The 15,195-nt window shown below is 36.7% G+C and overlaps 1 protein-coding gene across 40 annotated transcripts in view; it reads left to right on the top strand.

Annotated features, from left to right (window-relative positions):
- Positions 1-269: 269 nt before the first annotated feature.
- Dscam1 (Down syndrome cell adhesion molecule 1) overlaps positions 270-15,195 on the top strand; it is a 480,268-nt gene continuing 465,342 nt past the window's right edge. For all 40 annotated transcript variants that reach the window (XM_069821931.1, XM_069821942.1, XM_069821928.1 and 37 more), the window contains exons 1-2: positions 270-381; positions 505-628. In XM_069821931.1, the coding sequence (XP_069678032.1) occupies positions 574-628 (55 nt within the window). In that variant the 5' untranslated portion in view covers positions 270-381; positions 505-573. The remainder of the gene's footprint in view (positions 382-504; positions 629-15,195) is intronic.

The raw sequence follows: 15,195 nt of genomic DNA, 5'->3' as shown, positions 1-15,195 counted from the left end.
TTTCTCTTGTTCTTAGTTATGGTATTGGAAAATATAGCCTACAGTAGTTGATATGGGAAGAATGTTCTTAAAACTCTGTGGGAAAGGAATGCGTCATCCTAGCAGCTGATCTACCGAGTCCGGTTTTGAGGAACTAGGCAACGAAAAGAAGCAAATCCTTATACACAGATGGCATTACAAAATTATCTATCTTGTTTCACAAGTTTAGAGTGAAGTGCTGCGCTCTATGAACAGTGAGTCGTGTCTTGTCATAAACTCGCGTCCGAACACTGTCTGGTCAACGAGCCTGCGCAATTGGCAGATCCCGCACTTATTCTAGTGGTGGGAGGCGTGTTGTCGGTGTTGTGTGATTGTCACTGTTTCTTGTTGCAGATATTACAGGTGTATATAAAATTGTGTCCCTTTCCAAAAACATTTGATGATTTTTTTGACTTAAAGTGGTTAGATTTTCACATCAGTGTTTTTTGTGTGTTGTTAGAAGTGAATGTCTTTGTGTTTTTACAGTGGTGCTAAGTTTCTTGGTGAATTTTGGTGCAGTGTTTATGAAGACCCAAGTCGCAGCCTGAATTCATCATGAATATATCAGTGCTTTGGTGCGGGTCAGCACTTCTGCTACTTTGTTCACTTGGTGAGTGATCTGAACAGTTTCTCATTTTGTAGTTTTTTTTTTTTCTAGAATTAGTATTATATAGCACAGAACCGTCACCATCTGTGAATTTTCCGTGGCTTGCCTCAACTCCATGTCGATGACGATGCCGGTCAAGTAAATGTTCTGTATCATTTGTTGAAATTTTATTCCATTATATTGTACAAAGCGTCTGTTATATTACATGTAAACTTGCGTCCACAATACTTGTATATATTACACTTGAAACATGTTTCGGAGCGATGTTGCATCTCCGTTCGAAAATTGCATTGCATATTAATTTGCTATCTTTTTGTAATTATAATTAGAATTCACCACTTTTCACTGTAATTTAATTATACCAAGGTATCTTTCCAAATTTGAGAGAAGCTGTCATTGCTGCTGCATTTGAGATTATTAACTTGATCGACGATTTCACAGGAATTCTACTTCCATCTGACATGCCAAGAGATACAGTTGCCGCCTTTCTAATAATATTAGATGGATCCATACATCGCGTTCATGCGTTTTTGTAAAGTTTTACCATGATATCTAATAATTTTTACCAAGAAATAATTTATGATTATTTCATTATAGTAAAGAGCACAGACAAGTACATTTATGTTAGTATGCATGATTATTTTAGCCTCAAAGGAACTGGCAAACTACGTGTTGTAATATTTATATTTACATTTGCTGTATGGAACTATGAATGACAATCCCTGACAGTGAAGACTGTTCTGTCACTCGTTGAGAGGAGGGTAAGTGTTGTAGCATCCCTAGATATTACAACTCTTTAACTGCTCTGTCGTGAACTGAATATTGACATTAACATCTCTGTTCATATTACGGCTTATTAATCTTGCTACTTTTGTAATCATTTTATAAAAGAGGTTGCCCCATTCTCAATTCATGATTATGGTACTAACTTAAATTTGTTTTTGTCAATGTTTCGAAATTTTTAGCACTAATATAAAATTAAAATATCATGCTTCAGGTTATAAATTAACCTTCGTTGAAAAGAAAGCATACCACTCGTAAGTGTTGCATTTCAGCTCAGTGGAAATAGCTAGAAAACCAATTTTGGACTGTTGAATATGAGTTCATAGAAATAAATTGATACTTTTTTATGATGACATATGGATCGTTAATTGAAACTTCTGTTACAAGAACCAGGTTTGGCAAATGACTCGGATTTTCTTTGTTTTTCTCAGTTACTCCAAATATGATATTAAAATTGGAACAGACATACTGAAGTGTAGTAGAAGAAGAAGGTCTTACAATGGCGGCGACCAGCATCATTTATATCCCAACAGGATCGAATTTCGATCATTGGCAAATGCTGAGGATTTTGTGGTGGACAAGATGTTTTTTTCGAGTATGTCACTTTTTTTTAGGCCTGCTTCTTTCATTATCAGCGCACGTAGTTTAAAGCGTTTATTCATTGAATGAAATAATTTCTACTATGCTTATCTCCTAAATACTACCGGTACATTTCTATTTTAAGCATCATCCTTTGATCTTGCCAACGCTGTGTAATCTTTACAGTTCAAATTATACTTTTATTAAGCAAGACTGTAAAACAAAATTCAGAACCAAAATTGGGAACTAATATTGAGTTGCTGAAACATTTAGCCTATTAGTAATAAAATTACACGCTCCTGTACCCCTCCCCCATTACACGAGGCATATAATGGAGTATTGTAATGCATCGGAGTACCTAATTCGAGATCCTGGAGGAAGAATATTTCTTCACAAACCTTGCTGAAGACAAATTGTCACGCCGTCTATTTTTGCCTGCATGTCCGTCCTTCCATCATTCAGCCATGCTTTCTTCTCTTTCGTCTCCACATACAGCCTTTGGGGAAAAACAGAAGAAAATTTCATTACTCAGTTTTTTTTGGTAAAATAGTGGTTATTCTTATATATATATATATATATATATATATATACACAATATACTCAATCATCATAAAAACTATTTCTCTACATTAAGAAGTTGGAAAAGCCACAAGCATAACATAAGAATAGATCCGAGGTTAAGGTTAAATGTAGGCATGTCTGAAATGAGTTTTAATAATTGCACGAACATTTTCGTAAGAACATTTTATAAAAGAAATATTGTGATCATTTTGTTGGTACTGTTATTAACTCTCTTTGTTTTAATTTATCTGTGGAAATAGGCACTTGAAATACCAGAATATTCCGTAGAATAATATCAATATTTTGGCGAAGTCCATACATAAAAATAGCACAAAACGGTGATATACAGAGTGGTGCATGCGTGGGTATACAGTAGTACAATATAGCATTATTAAGTATTACTCGACCAAGGCCAGTGGAGTCCTGCAGCCCGGAGTCGTGGCGCTACTGCTCCTGCGCTCGTAATACCTCATCGCGATAGTTCACATTACGCCCGCGGCTCCACTCGCCTTGGTCGAGTAATACAGATGAGAATCACATGACATCAATCGACATCAATTTAACTATCTGATGGATCCGTTATCGATTGTATTCTAAATCGACTATCAGGGTTTTATTTTTCCACTTTTTATCTTGTATAAAATAGTAAAAATAGGCCCTAACAGAATATTGTTATAGTTATTAATAGAAAATTATATACCGGCACATCAAAACATAGCTTAATATTATGCAAAAGTATAAGAGTATGAAAATCAAGACTCGCACAAGACCTTCCAAATTTAGAAGGATGTCATTAGTAAAGTTTTGCACTCAGCTATCACAGCAATAGCAAGAGTATTTTGCTGACAGTAGAACAGCAGGCGTTCTTTTTGTTGCACGTTTTCATGTTTTTTGACAAGTTTTTAGGCCTAAACGCTTTAACGCTTTTTTGCATCGCGTGTAGGCCTATACTATATCTTTGGGTGTGTCAGTAATCCGTGGACTGTTGACATTGTGATTTTGTTTATATTGTCATATGTTATGTCCTTATGTGGCTTGTATTCATTTTAACCAATTTCAATATTTAATTACCATGACAATGGTGATGAATCATGGTATGTAAATTTCCAATTCGGAATGTATATTTATGACCGAGGGAAATCATGAAAACATTAGTCAGAGTGACAGACCACAAGGTTTGAACCCACGACCTCCCGAATGCCAGTCTAGCGCGTTACCACTGAGCTACCGTGTTTAGTGTTTTTTTTTTATTTGTTTAACGCAAATGGTCATATACAAAATGAACCGTAAGTAATGTCCTTAATTTTAGGGGGTTAGTCTTTGAGATATTTGAAACAAAAAAGATTAAAACAATTTTGCTCGTTTTTGCTTCCTTTTTGGGATAAAAATTGTTTTATATGAAACATTTCATAGCATGTTTCGGGAAAGCCATTTGAATTCCCAATATGCTCAGTCAATTTAAGGGAGCAGTGTATTATGATAATAAATTATTGGAATAATTTAATTTTGTTCTTTAAATGTGCAGAAATTTGAAATATATATATATATATATATATATATATATATATATATATATATATATATATATATATATATACGGCATGGCGCGTCCTCAGGTTGCGGATCGAGGAGACGGCCTCCAGATATGGAGGGTAGCTGTGAATATATTGAATAAGCAGTCGCGGACAGCCGATGAGGGTGGTCCTCCAGCTTGGAGGTTGGGCGAAGGGCTAACAACCCATCACCGTAAAAACAGCTTGTTACGAATCTTTCAAATAAACCTCGGAATGGGACTGAATCTTGCTCAGGATAGGGACCAATGGCGGGCTTATGTGACGGCGGCAATGAGCCTCCGGGTTCCTTAAAAACCAGTAAGTTAGTTATATATTTTTGTATTGTTTTATCTCATTTTGTAGTGACACAAACGAATGCGATGAGAGGATATAGCCTATCTTCGCAACAACATTAGACTCTCTTACGTTGTGGATTCGATGCCCGGCTAGGCCGTGATGAAGTCTTTGGTCGAGAAGGCAGGCATTACAGAGGGTTTTTATCGAGTTACTCTCGTTTCTCTATAATTTCACCAACACTCTACCTCTCCCCCATTTCATCTATCATATGCAATAGTAAAAATATGCTGAGGTGAATCTTGAGGGTAGTACGGGTTTTCGATGCTGATATAGATAGGATTTGGGACTCCGGGCACCTGGGGCTTATCAGGATGAGGCAGGATGGCTCACCTGTCACCCAGATGGACAATCATAGCGTATATAGGGCGCACATTAGGCGAAAGCATGCCTAAGTGTATGAACCCGTTCCAGATTCAGCCCTCGAAAAGCAAGTCTATGACAGTGAGGCGTTCTTCACTTACAGTTAGTGGAGCAACTACCTAGGTTGATCTGATGAGACTTGATAACTTTTGCGACTTTGAAGAAATTGCAACGAAAAGTAGAATATGTGGGCTTGGGAAATGCCTGTTATTATTCGGCTGAGAAGCTTTTGTCATCTAGTCTGCTGTCAAAAAATCTGAAAGTTAGAATTTATAAAACAGTTATATTACCGGTTGTTCTGTATGGTTGTGAAACTTGGACTCTCACTTTGAGAGAGGAACAGAGATTAAGGGTGTTTGAGAATAAGGTTCTTAGGAAAATATTTGGGGCTAAGAGGGATGAAGTTACAAAGAATGGAGAAAGTTACTCAACGCAGAGCTGCACGCATTGTATTCTTCACCTAACATAATTAGGAACATTAAATCCAGACGTTTGAGATGAGCAGGGCATGTAGCACGTATGGGCGAATCCAGAAATGCATATAGAGTGTTAGTTGGGACGCCGGCGGGAAAAATACCTTTGGGGAAGCCGAGACGTAGGTGGGAAGATAATATTAAAATGGATTTGAGGGAGGTGGGATATGATGGTAGAGGCTGGATTAATCTTGCTCAGGATAGGGACCAATGGCGGGCTTATGTGAGGGCAATGAACCTCCGGGTTCCTTAAAAGCCAATAAGTAAGTAAGTCCTATATACTTAGGCTAATCGTTAATTTTTCTGAAATGTAAAAATCTGCTAATTTTTCAGAAATCTAAAAATCTGGGAATGCACTGTCAAATTCATTCATTTATCTGTTCCTCTTAAGTAAGAAAAAAGAAGCAAAGCTCGCTTGATCTGTTTTTATAGTTTATCGCTACTTTGTTTTTTTTTTTGTTTTTTTTTTTTTTGTCTATTTTAAATACAGATCTTACGAAAACCGTTGAAGGACCTATAGGTAGCATATTCAGATTTTGTTTTTTTCAGTACAACAGACGCTAAAAGTTTACCTATTTTCGCGAAAATCTCCTAATCTATATTTTTAGTATCAGCATAATTTTCCTAATGAGGAAGAAATATATTGTTCATAGCACTGTATAGTTATAAGATAACAATATTAGATAGCCTAACTTTACTTCGTAAATTGGTAGTTGAGGTTAACAGGAGCAAACATTCTGAACCTACGATGTTCAGGCATTAAGCATGACGTCTTCTGAGAGTGATCTAGAAATAGGAGTGTGGAGACATCTGTGTATTCATTCTTGTCTCATGACAAAAATATCGAAACTCTTCACACTGCTAGGAAAGAGAAAGAAATATTAAGAGTATAAAATACCTTAGCATTCATTATCTGTGTCCAAGAATTGTGCACTTTAGAGCCGTCTGTTTCAATGGCAATTGAACAACGTTAGACAGGAGTTGAGTCACGCTTAAATTGCATTACATAATGCTTTGAGACAATACAGGAACGTGCATAGATACCCAGTACTTTTGAGAGGAATATAATTTTGTTTACTTTCCTCGTGTTGGAGACTGTACGCGTGATAGCTTGATCATGAGAGTTTCAGCACAGTCTAGTATATACAGACACGAAGCTCAATACGTAGTAAATATGCATCCACTGATAGTTGCTAACCACTAGGATCGCTACTATCGCCTCATCACGGTAATGCGAAATAGTACCGGCACAGTCTATTGTTCCTAGTACCCTCACAACTCAAGCTTCGTGACTGTATATACTAGACTGTGGTGATAGTTCGAGCCGATCATTGCTTATCTAGTACTTTCTTTATATTGCCAATAAGACTTCCCATCTCGGTCATGCATGCTTTTGTAATAAATGAAACAGTTGAATGACAATTTCAGACCACCCCATTTGGATTGCATTATTTGAGGTTTCTTCTCCATCTTTACTTCAGCACACACCATGCAGATTTCGTTATATACGGTTCCCTTTTCATCTTGGTGAAACTTGGTACTATAGAAGTGTTTTATTTTTACTGTTTTGTTACTGTACGTATGAACTGTGATTCATTACTGTTACGAATTTTCGGGAATGTGCATTAAAAAAACAGGAATCGGAAAAATGATACTTCGGGAAACTGTGCTTTTGGAAAATTAACTTGGAGAAAAATGGATTCTGGAAAACGGTAATTCGAAACAAAAATCAATTTCGAAATTTGAATTCGGAAAAATGGACGGGGAAAAAGAGTTAGTTCACGGCAGATGGTCAACATTATACAATGAGGATGATTAATGGTGAAATGCTGACAATGGAAAAAAGAGTGCAATGCGAGAACATCCCCCAAGCACAGTCTTTGTCCACCACAAATTCCACTTGGAGTCTTGAGATTTGAGTCTGGGTCTTTGGCGTGAAAAGGTGATGCTCAAGTCATTTTGCTAACGGTGCTCCACCTATAAGGGAATCTTCCAAAATCTTCAGATCGAAAGCTCTCTTGAAAGTTCGTATACGACAAAGAATGTTAGGAATATGGCTAGATTATTGCTGGTCGGTCTCGCCTTCACCTCTTTCTTCCCTCCCAAACATGTGACGCTTGAGAGGTTACAACACTTCTGTTGTCAGGTAGTAATTAATAAACAGTGTTCCCATGATTTAGTCACGCAAAGGGCAGACGTTGACGTTTTTCACTCTTCTTTTACACCTTATATTTTTCGTTGGCCAGTAGACCTTTATGGAGTTAAAACAAAAAGAATAGGCCAGATTTTGTAGGATGGCGAATAAAAAATGTTCCATTTTTTTTTTAAATATGTACCAGTAATTGCGTCATATTTCCAAGTTTTATGTTATATTTCTAGAGTTTTTAGATCATAGAAGTCCGAGCCTTAGATTGATTATTTATATACAATACACATAGGTTTACGTTCAGCATTGGTGTGTAATTCGTAACAAGATTATGTTTTACCTAGTGGAATATGGAAGTTGTATTATAAAAAGCTTCTCTGTTTATTCTGAACCACTAACATTACGTTTATTGAATGAGATGGGATGGGCTTGACATGAACATAATTGGAGACAAGAGAGAAGATATTACCTTGGCAGAATGGATCCGAAGAAGATTAGTTATAATGGCGAGGTCTGTGTTCAGTCTAGTCGTGGAGTGGTTCATCGTTGGGCTTACGCTACGAGTATAATGCAACGACAATGGGGAACGTTTGGGTTTGGAAGGAAATTGATTGAATAGTGAATTGCGAAGAGAGGAGTTGAAGTTTTTATGAAGATTGTTCCCAACTTCATTCATTAACTTTCCTTGTCAGTGCCGTGGCTCTGCTAGAATGTAACAAAACTTGTCTCTGACAGTAGCATTCATATTTGGAAACACCCCTTCTTTCAGCAACGTGAGTAATATGTTCCAGAACGCCTTTCGTTGGCCGGATTCACGTTTATAGAATTTTTTCTTCATAAACATAATGTTACAATAGAAGAACTGTTCCTGACAGATCTCAAAGCGAGAGAGAAAATGTAAGCTCTATATATAATTATACTGGGTGTCCCAAAAATTAAGCATACAGACTACGTAGTATGAATTCTGGATGAAAATGGAGACGAAAATGGTGGTGACATCATTTCGTCCGAAGAATGTTTATTTGCACGATGTGGCAATACTGTATTTTGCAAATAAATATGACTCCTGTGGCCGTAGCTCAAGCCATCCGTACGCTGCTTTAAAATAGAATGTTCATGGTTCAAACCACCTTCCTCTTTTTTTTTTTTTTTTCTGTAATGTACGAATTGGGCCTATGTCTGTGTTGCATTATGTTCCTTCATAACTTAGTGATAAATTATTTTTCATCCATTTCGTGTCAATGTATTGCTTGTTAGTTACAATGATAAACACAGTAAACATTGCATTATAGTATACTATACAGGTACTAAGACATCCTATGTTGTACAGCGTTGCCCAGTTGTTAAAAATTCTTCGGACGAAATTTTGTCACTAACATTTTCACTTCCATTTTCATCCAAAATTCACACGGTGTAGCCCGTGTGCGCGAATTCTGGGACACTCTGTATATGTGTATTTTCCATCATAGTTGAGAACTCTGAACCACATTATTATTATTATTATTATTATTATTATTATTATTATTATTATTATTATTATTTGAGATGGGCAGGGCATGTAGCACGTATGGGCGAATCCAGAAATGCATATAGTGTGTTAGTTGGGAGACCAGAGGGAAAAAGACCTTTGGGGAGGCCGAGACGTAGATGGGAGGATAATATTAAAATGGATTTGAGAGAAGTGGAATATGACGATAGAGAGTGGATTAATCTTGCACAGGATAGGGACCGATGGCGGGCTTATGTGAGGGCGGCAATGAACTTTCGGGTTCCTTAAAAGCCATTTGTAAGTAAATATTATTATTATTATTATTATTATTATTATTATTATTATTAATACCGCTGCTGCTGCGACTGTCGCCGTCATCAACACCGCCACCACCACCACCACCACCACCACCACCACCACCACCACCACCACCACCACCACCACCACCACCACATTCATACCCTATCTACTGTATTTCCAAGAACACAGAGCATATCTTGCTGTTAACGGTTCTTGGGCACATAACTCTTAATTTAAGTCTATTTACAAAGAAATTATTACAGACAATCCTAAGGTAATGTAAAGGTATCCCCTTTCGAAGCCTACCTACCCGGCCATCACTGACAATCCTACATAAAATAAATTTTGTAGACCTGTTGGAGATTTCATATATTTTTGTAGTGTTACCATCTTAGTTGAATCAGTAATTGAATGGTTGGGCGGAAGAAGGTTGTAAGCAGCACTTTTTTTTTTTGTAAGTCATTAATTTTTAAGTAAACATTAATTTTATCATCGTTACATATTGCAATGTACACATTCGGGTAAAGTGAAGTGTACTAAAATCCCCTAGTGGTAAAACACTGATACCAACATGTAGAGAGCTTCACAAACAATCTTGTTCCATGCGTAACTGAACACACCAAAAATCATGTTACAACCTTGTTCTGGCTACCATTCAATTATAGTGGCATGATTATTGATTTTGTGCACTACTTTCTTCCTTACCATGCTTAACCTCTTCTTTTATCCAACTCACGTACCACTGCGGGTAGGGGAGCAAGATTCATTGAATCGCACTCCAGACATCTTACAACAGCGGGTCTCCTTGGTCATGAGATCGGAATGACGCAGGACCACCGCTGAAACATCACAGGACAATCATGTAAGAACACCCAGTCCCTTGGATGGAAAGTAAATTTCTTCCATTGCCCACGCCGGGAATACAACCACGGACCGCTTGATTGGGAAGCGCACGTACTATCCATATAGCCACTACTTCTGTCCACTACACGTGTACAATTTCAATCAGATTCGTACATTTCAGGACTTCTTCAATCTCCCTTTCTTATAACTTTTCTCTGTGATAAATTTGCAGTTATAATAAGGTACAGTAGTGGCAAAAAAAAACGGACCGACCTTTGTAGCTGATTTCAGAGCCTTGTTCACTCCAGAGCACGATAGACTGGTAACTAAGACTTTCGTGGTTCGAATCCTGCCTGGGAAGGAAACTTTTTTTTTGTTCCTTATTCAAATTTATTCCCAATACTTTTCGATTGCAGCGATATTTTACTACTTAATTAACTTATTATTCCCAGAACATGAATTTTACCAGTAATCGAAACGTATTGGGAATAAATTTGAATAAGGAACAAAAAAAAGTTTCCTTCCCAGGCAGGATTCGAACCACGAAAGTCTTAGTTACCAGTCTGTCGTGCTCTGGAGTGAACAAGGCTCTGAAATCAGCTACAAGGGTCGGTCCGGTTTTTTTTTTTTTGCCACTACTGTTCGTACTGTTTCTGGTTCTTATCACCATGGTAGGCTTATTGGAAGTCTAGTTTGATTCCAAATTATATTATTATTATTATTATTATTATTATTATTATTATTATTATTATTATTATTATTATTATTATTATTATTATTATTAACTTCGATTAAGCAGCAAGACTGCATAAGTTACGTTGGTGGTTTGCCTGTTTGTTTCCTTTAGATAATGATAGTCCTACGTAGCCTACCCAGTTTAAAAAGACGTTCTAGTTCAAAAGGAAAAGCTGTCTTCCTAAAAATTATTATTATTATTATTATTATTATTATTATTATTATTATTATTAATCCATTTCTTATTAATTAAAGTCCACACCTGTGGAGTAACGGTCAGCGCGTCTGGCTGCGAAACCATGTGGCCCGGGTTCGAATCCCGGTCGGGGCAAGTTACCTAGTTGAGGTTTTTTCCCGGGTTTTCCCTCAATCCAATACGAGCAAATGCTGGGTAACTTTCGGTACTGGACCCCAGACTCATTTCACCGGCATTATCACCTTCATATCATTCAGACGCTAAATAACCTAGATGTTGATACAGCGTCGTAAAATAACCCAAGAAAATAAAATAAAAAATATTAATTAAAAATGCCCACCACTGTGGAGTAACGATTAGCACGCCTGACCGTGAAACGAACGGGCCCGGGTTCAAATCCTGGTTGGAACAAGTTACCTGGTTGAGGCTTTTTCTGGGGTTTCCCTCAACCAAATAGAGCAAATGCTGAGTAACTTTCGACGTTGGACCCTGGACAAATAAATATCTTACTATAATAATGCCGGACAGTTGTATACTAGCAGCATTGATGTGAGTGCGAAATATCGCGGACCTGACATCTAGCGGAGCGGCGTGGAATTACGTCCACAAATACAAATATTAACATAGCGGGAATCGGACTATTGTTTAAAACGTGAGGTACTAATGTGGAATAATATGTGAAACACGTAAGAAATGTTGAATAGTATTTAATGTAACTTTATTTTATATCAAAACTGCGTATTATGAGAAATATTGCTTTATATACGCATTGCTGACAACTGCAAAGATAAAATTGGTAGTAATCTGATGCTTGTAATAATAAGGCATGTGGACAACAATAAAACTTAATTTGATAAAACCTTAAAATTTCCAATGCATTTTAACTTCTATTCATTTATAAGGCTAAATAGAAAAGTTAATTTTTGTTGTTCTATCAGAGACAAAAACATTAGGCCTAATATAGTAATATACGTTACAAGAGCGGTATGTTGACGTTTTCATGGTCGAGGAAAAGATTGAAAAAGCGAAACGTAGTTGAGCTTTTTTAATTTCCGAGAATATGAAAACAAACATACCGCTCGTGTATTGTACATTATTTTGTGCGAAGATCGTTTATTACATACCTGAAAGACGAATTTCTAATTAGTTGCAATGAAATCTCCATTTTGATTTCTGTTTAATGACGGCAACTTCGGAAAACCAAAATATCTTTCTTCAACATTGTTGCTATAAAATATTTTCTGTGTTTACTATACTCCAGCAGGCCGTGATATACGTCTGTCTTTTTTTCCCCCAGTCTATAAATGCGAACTTAAAACAAACGGTAAGGTTATGTAATGATTTATTTTTCATTTTAATATTTTAACAATATTATTTATATAACATATTGCAGTAATAACATCGGCATCTGGAATCTTGTTGATTTTTTCACGGCTTCCTTAATGTTACTTGTATCAGGAATGCAATAAGTTTCGTGGAGTAGTAGACTTCACTTAATTTTTGCAAATATTTAAAAACAATAATTAACATTGCAATTTAGGTGAAATTGCAGTGGTGAGTTTCCAATTTATAATTATTACTACGTTAAACGTCTCTAAAAATAATATGTTAAAAGCCTAAAGCAGTAAAATGAATGTCGCGCTTAAGCGGTAAGAAGAGGGAAATTGTTTCTGTGTGTTACGTTGGGAATACTGAATGTGGTATTTCACACTTACCGCGTATTGGTTCTGTGCGGAAAACAAGCAAATACGCACGATCTCGCACAAAATAATTTTGTTGATTCACGTTTTATGATCTCTCGGAAATCGACAGTACGATTTGGAGCAATTTGTAATGCTGTAATTGTTGCAATATTATAAACAGCACATATACACCCAGACATTTTAACACAACACTAATTAATAAAACTATTAACTAGCCCAGCAACAATATACATTGCAGTTGATTACAGCTTGTTTCGCGAGTATCACCACACCGGCCGCCTAGATAGCAGCACCAGCGTCGTTCGCGCGCAGAACTGCTAGCTGTCCGGTATTATTATAGTAAGGTATTTGCCCTGGACTCATTCTGCTGGGATTATCACCATCCCATTCAGACGCTGTATAGCAGTTTAAAAAGGCGTCATAAAATAATTAATAAAGAAAATAAATGTGAAATTTATTTTTGTTCTAAGTTTAATCAATCTGTTTTCTATTCTTTTGAAAAACTTGCTCCGGGTATTTTACTAATGTCAAAATCCACTTTAACAATTCTTGGATCTCCTGTCTTTTTGGAAGCTGCCGATCACATCGCTGAACAAAAACTAATTTCTTTGCAATATTTCATCGATCGTTTAAAACTAATACATCCTCATATTTCTTATTATCTCCTAAGATGACTTTATGCGTGCTACTCTTTTATGGCTTCTTCCATCTTTCCTACATAAAGCTGATGCTCTTTTTCGATCCAGTTTGGAAATGATCCTAAATATAAGTTTTACCGATACTAGTTGGACTCAAGCCTCTCTCCCAATTAAATTTGGTGGTGTGGGCATTCGGAAACTTTCTGACGTTTGTGTACCTGCTTTTCTTTCTTCTGCCTTTGGGGTTTTCTGTTGGATCAAATCGCTCTTTCCTTTATACAGTGATGCAACTGAAATCTGTCATGTGCGTGATGCTCTGACTAGTTGGTATACTTCCTCACAAACCACTCATCCTCCTGCCCATCCTGAATTTCAAAAGCAGTGGGACGTTATTTCTTCCCAAAAAATTTTAGATAAACTCCTTTCTTCTTTCAAATCCGAACAAGACATTGCACGTCTCCTAGCTCTTCAAGAGAGTGAGTCTGGAGCTTGGTTACACGCATTACCATCGCCTCACATCGGCACTCTAATAGATAGCACATCCTTTAAAATCGCAATGGCTTTACGCCTTGGTTGTAAACTCTGCCAGCTACACCAATGTATTTGCGGAGGAATTGCTGATATTTACGGCCATCATTCACTCAGCTGTGCGAGGAGCAAGGGACGCATTCCCAAACATACATCACTCAATGATATCATTAAAAGATCTCTGACTTCTTGTGGCATCCCGTCTCTTTTGGAACCACCAGGTATTAGACGCGCGGATGGTAAACGACCTGATGGTCTCACCTTAATTCCATGGTCTAGAGGAAAATCTTTAATTTGGGACTCCACTTGCGTTGACACTCTAGCTCCATCTCACTTGCCGAATACCTCCAGACGTGCAGCATCTGCTGCTGAATTAGCCGTGAAGAAGACGGTCAATAAATATGCTCATCTTTTAGACAATTATATCTTTGTCCCCTTTGCTGTAGAGACCTTCGGTCTTTGGAATCATGACGCTAAAGTTTTGGTATCTCAAATCGGCCAAATTTTGATCTCCATTACTGGTGATCGTCGTTACACTACTTATTTGCGTCAACGTTTAAGTATTGCAATTCAACGTGGAAATACTATGAGCGTTTTGGGTACTCTTGCCGAGTCCAGCCCTTTGAACGAACTCTTTCTCCTGTAAAATTTATTATTCCGTGTGTAAATATTTCTGTTTTGTTTATAAGTTTATAAAGAAATTAATTAACCCTTAACTTGGCAAAGCTTCATTTCTCACACTAGTTTATTAAACCTTATCGGACCGTAAAGAAAACAACTATCGCAATGTCCATATTTTTATATGTTGTACAATATTATAGTATTGTGAAATTTTAATTTTCCTACCAATTTTTTTCTATTGTTCTATTAAAATTATAGCATATAGCCTATTAACCTGTTGTATCCTATAGGATACATTGTCAATTTAAGGGTTAAAAATGAATAATCTATACTAATAATAAATCTGTAGCCGAAATTTTCCTGGTAATTTTCGGTTTTCCAAAAATAATTGGTCCTAACATATGCAATTATCCACCCTGAAACCGAAAATCGCTTTTTTGAAATTTTTGTTTGTATGTCTGTCTGTATGTTTGTTACCTTTTCACGCGATAATGGCTGAACGGATTTCGATGAAAATTTGAATATAAATTAAGTTCGTTGTAACTTAGATTTTAGGCTATATGGCATTCAAAATACATTATTTAAAAGGGGGGGTTATAAGGGGGCCTGAATTAAATAAATCGAAATATCTCGCTTATTATTGATTTTTGTGAAAAATGTTACATAACAAAAGTTTCTTTAAAAATAATTTTCGATAAGTTTTAT

This window comes from Periplaneta americana, chromosome 3 (assembly GCF_040183065.1).
Source record: "Periplaneta americana isolate PAMFEO1 chromosome 3, P.americana_PAMFEO1_priV1, whole genome shotgun sequence".
Classification (NCBI taxonomy): domain Eukaryota; kingdom Metazoa; phylum Arthropoda; class Insecta; order Blattodea; family Blattidae; genus Periplaneta; species Periplaneta americana.
Note: the sequence above shows the minus strand (reverse complement) of the source record. Positions and strands in the feature narration are given on the sequence as shown.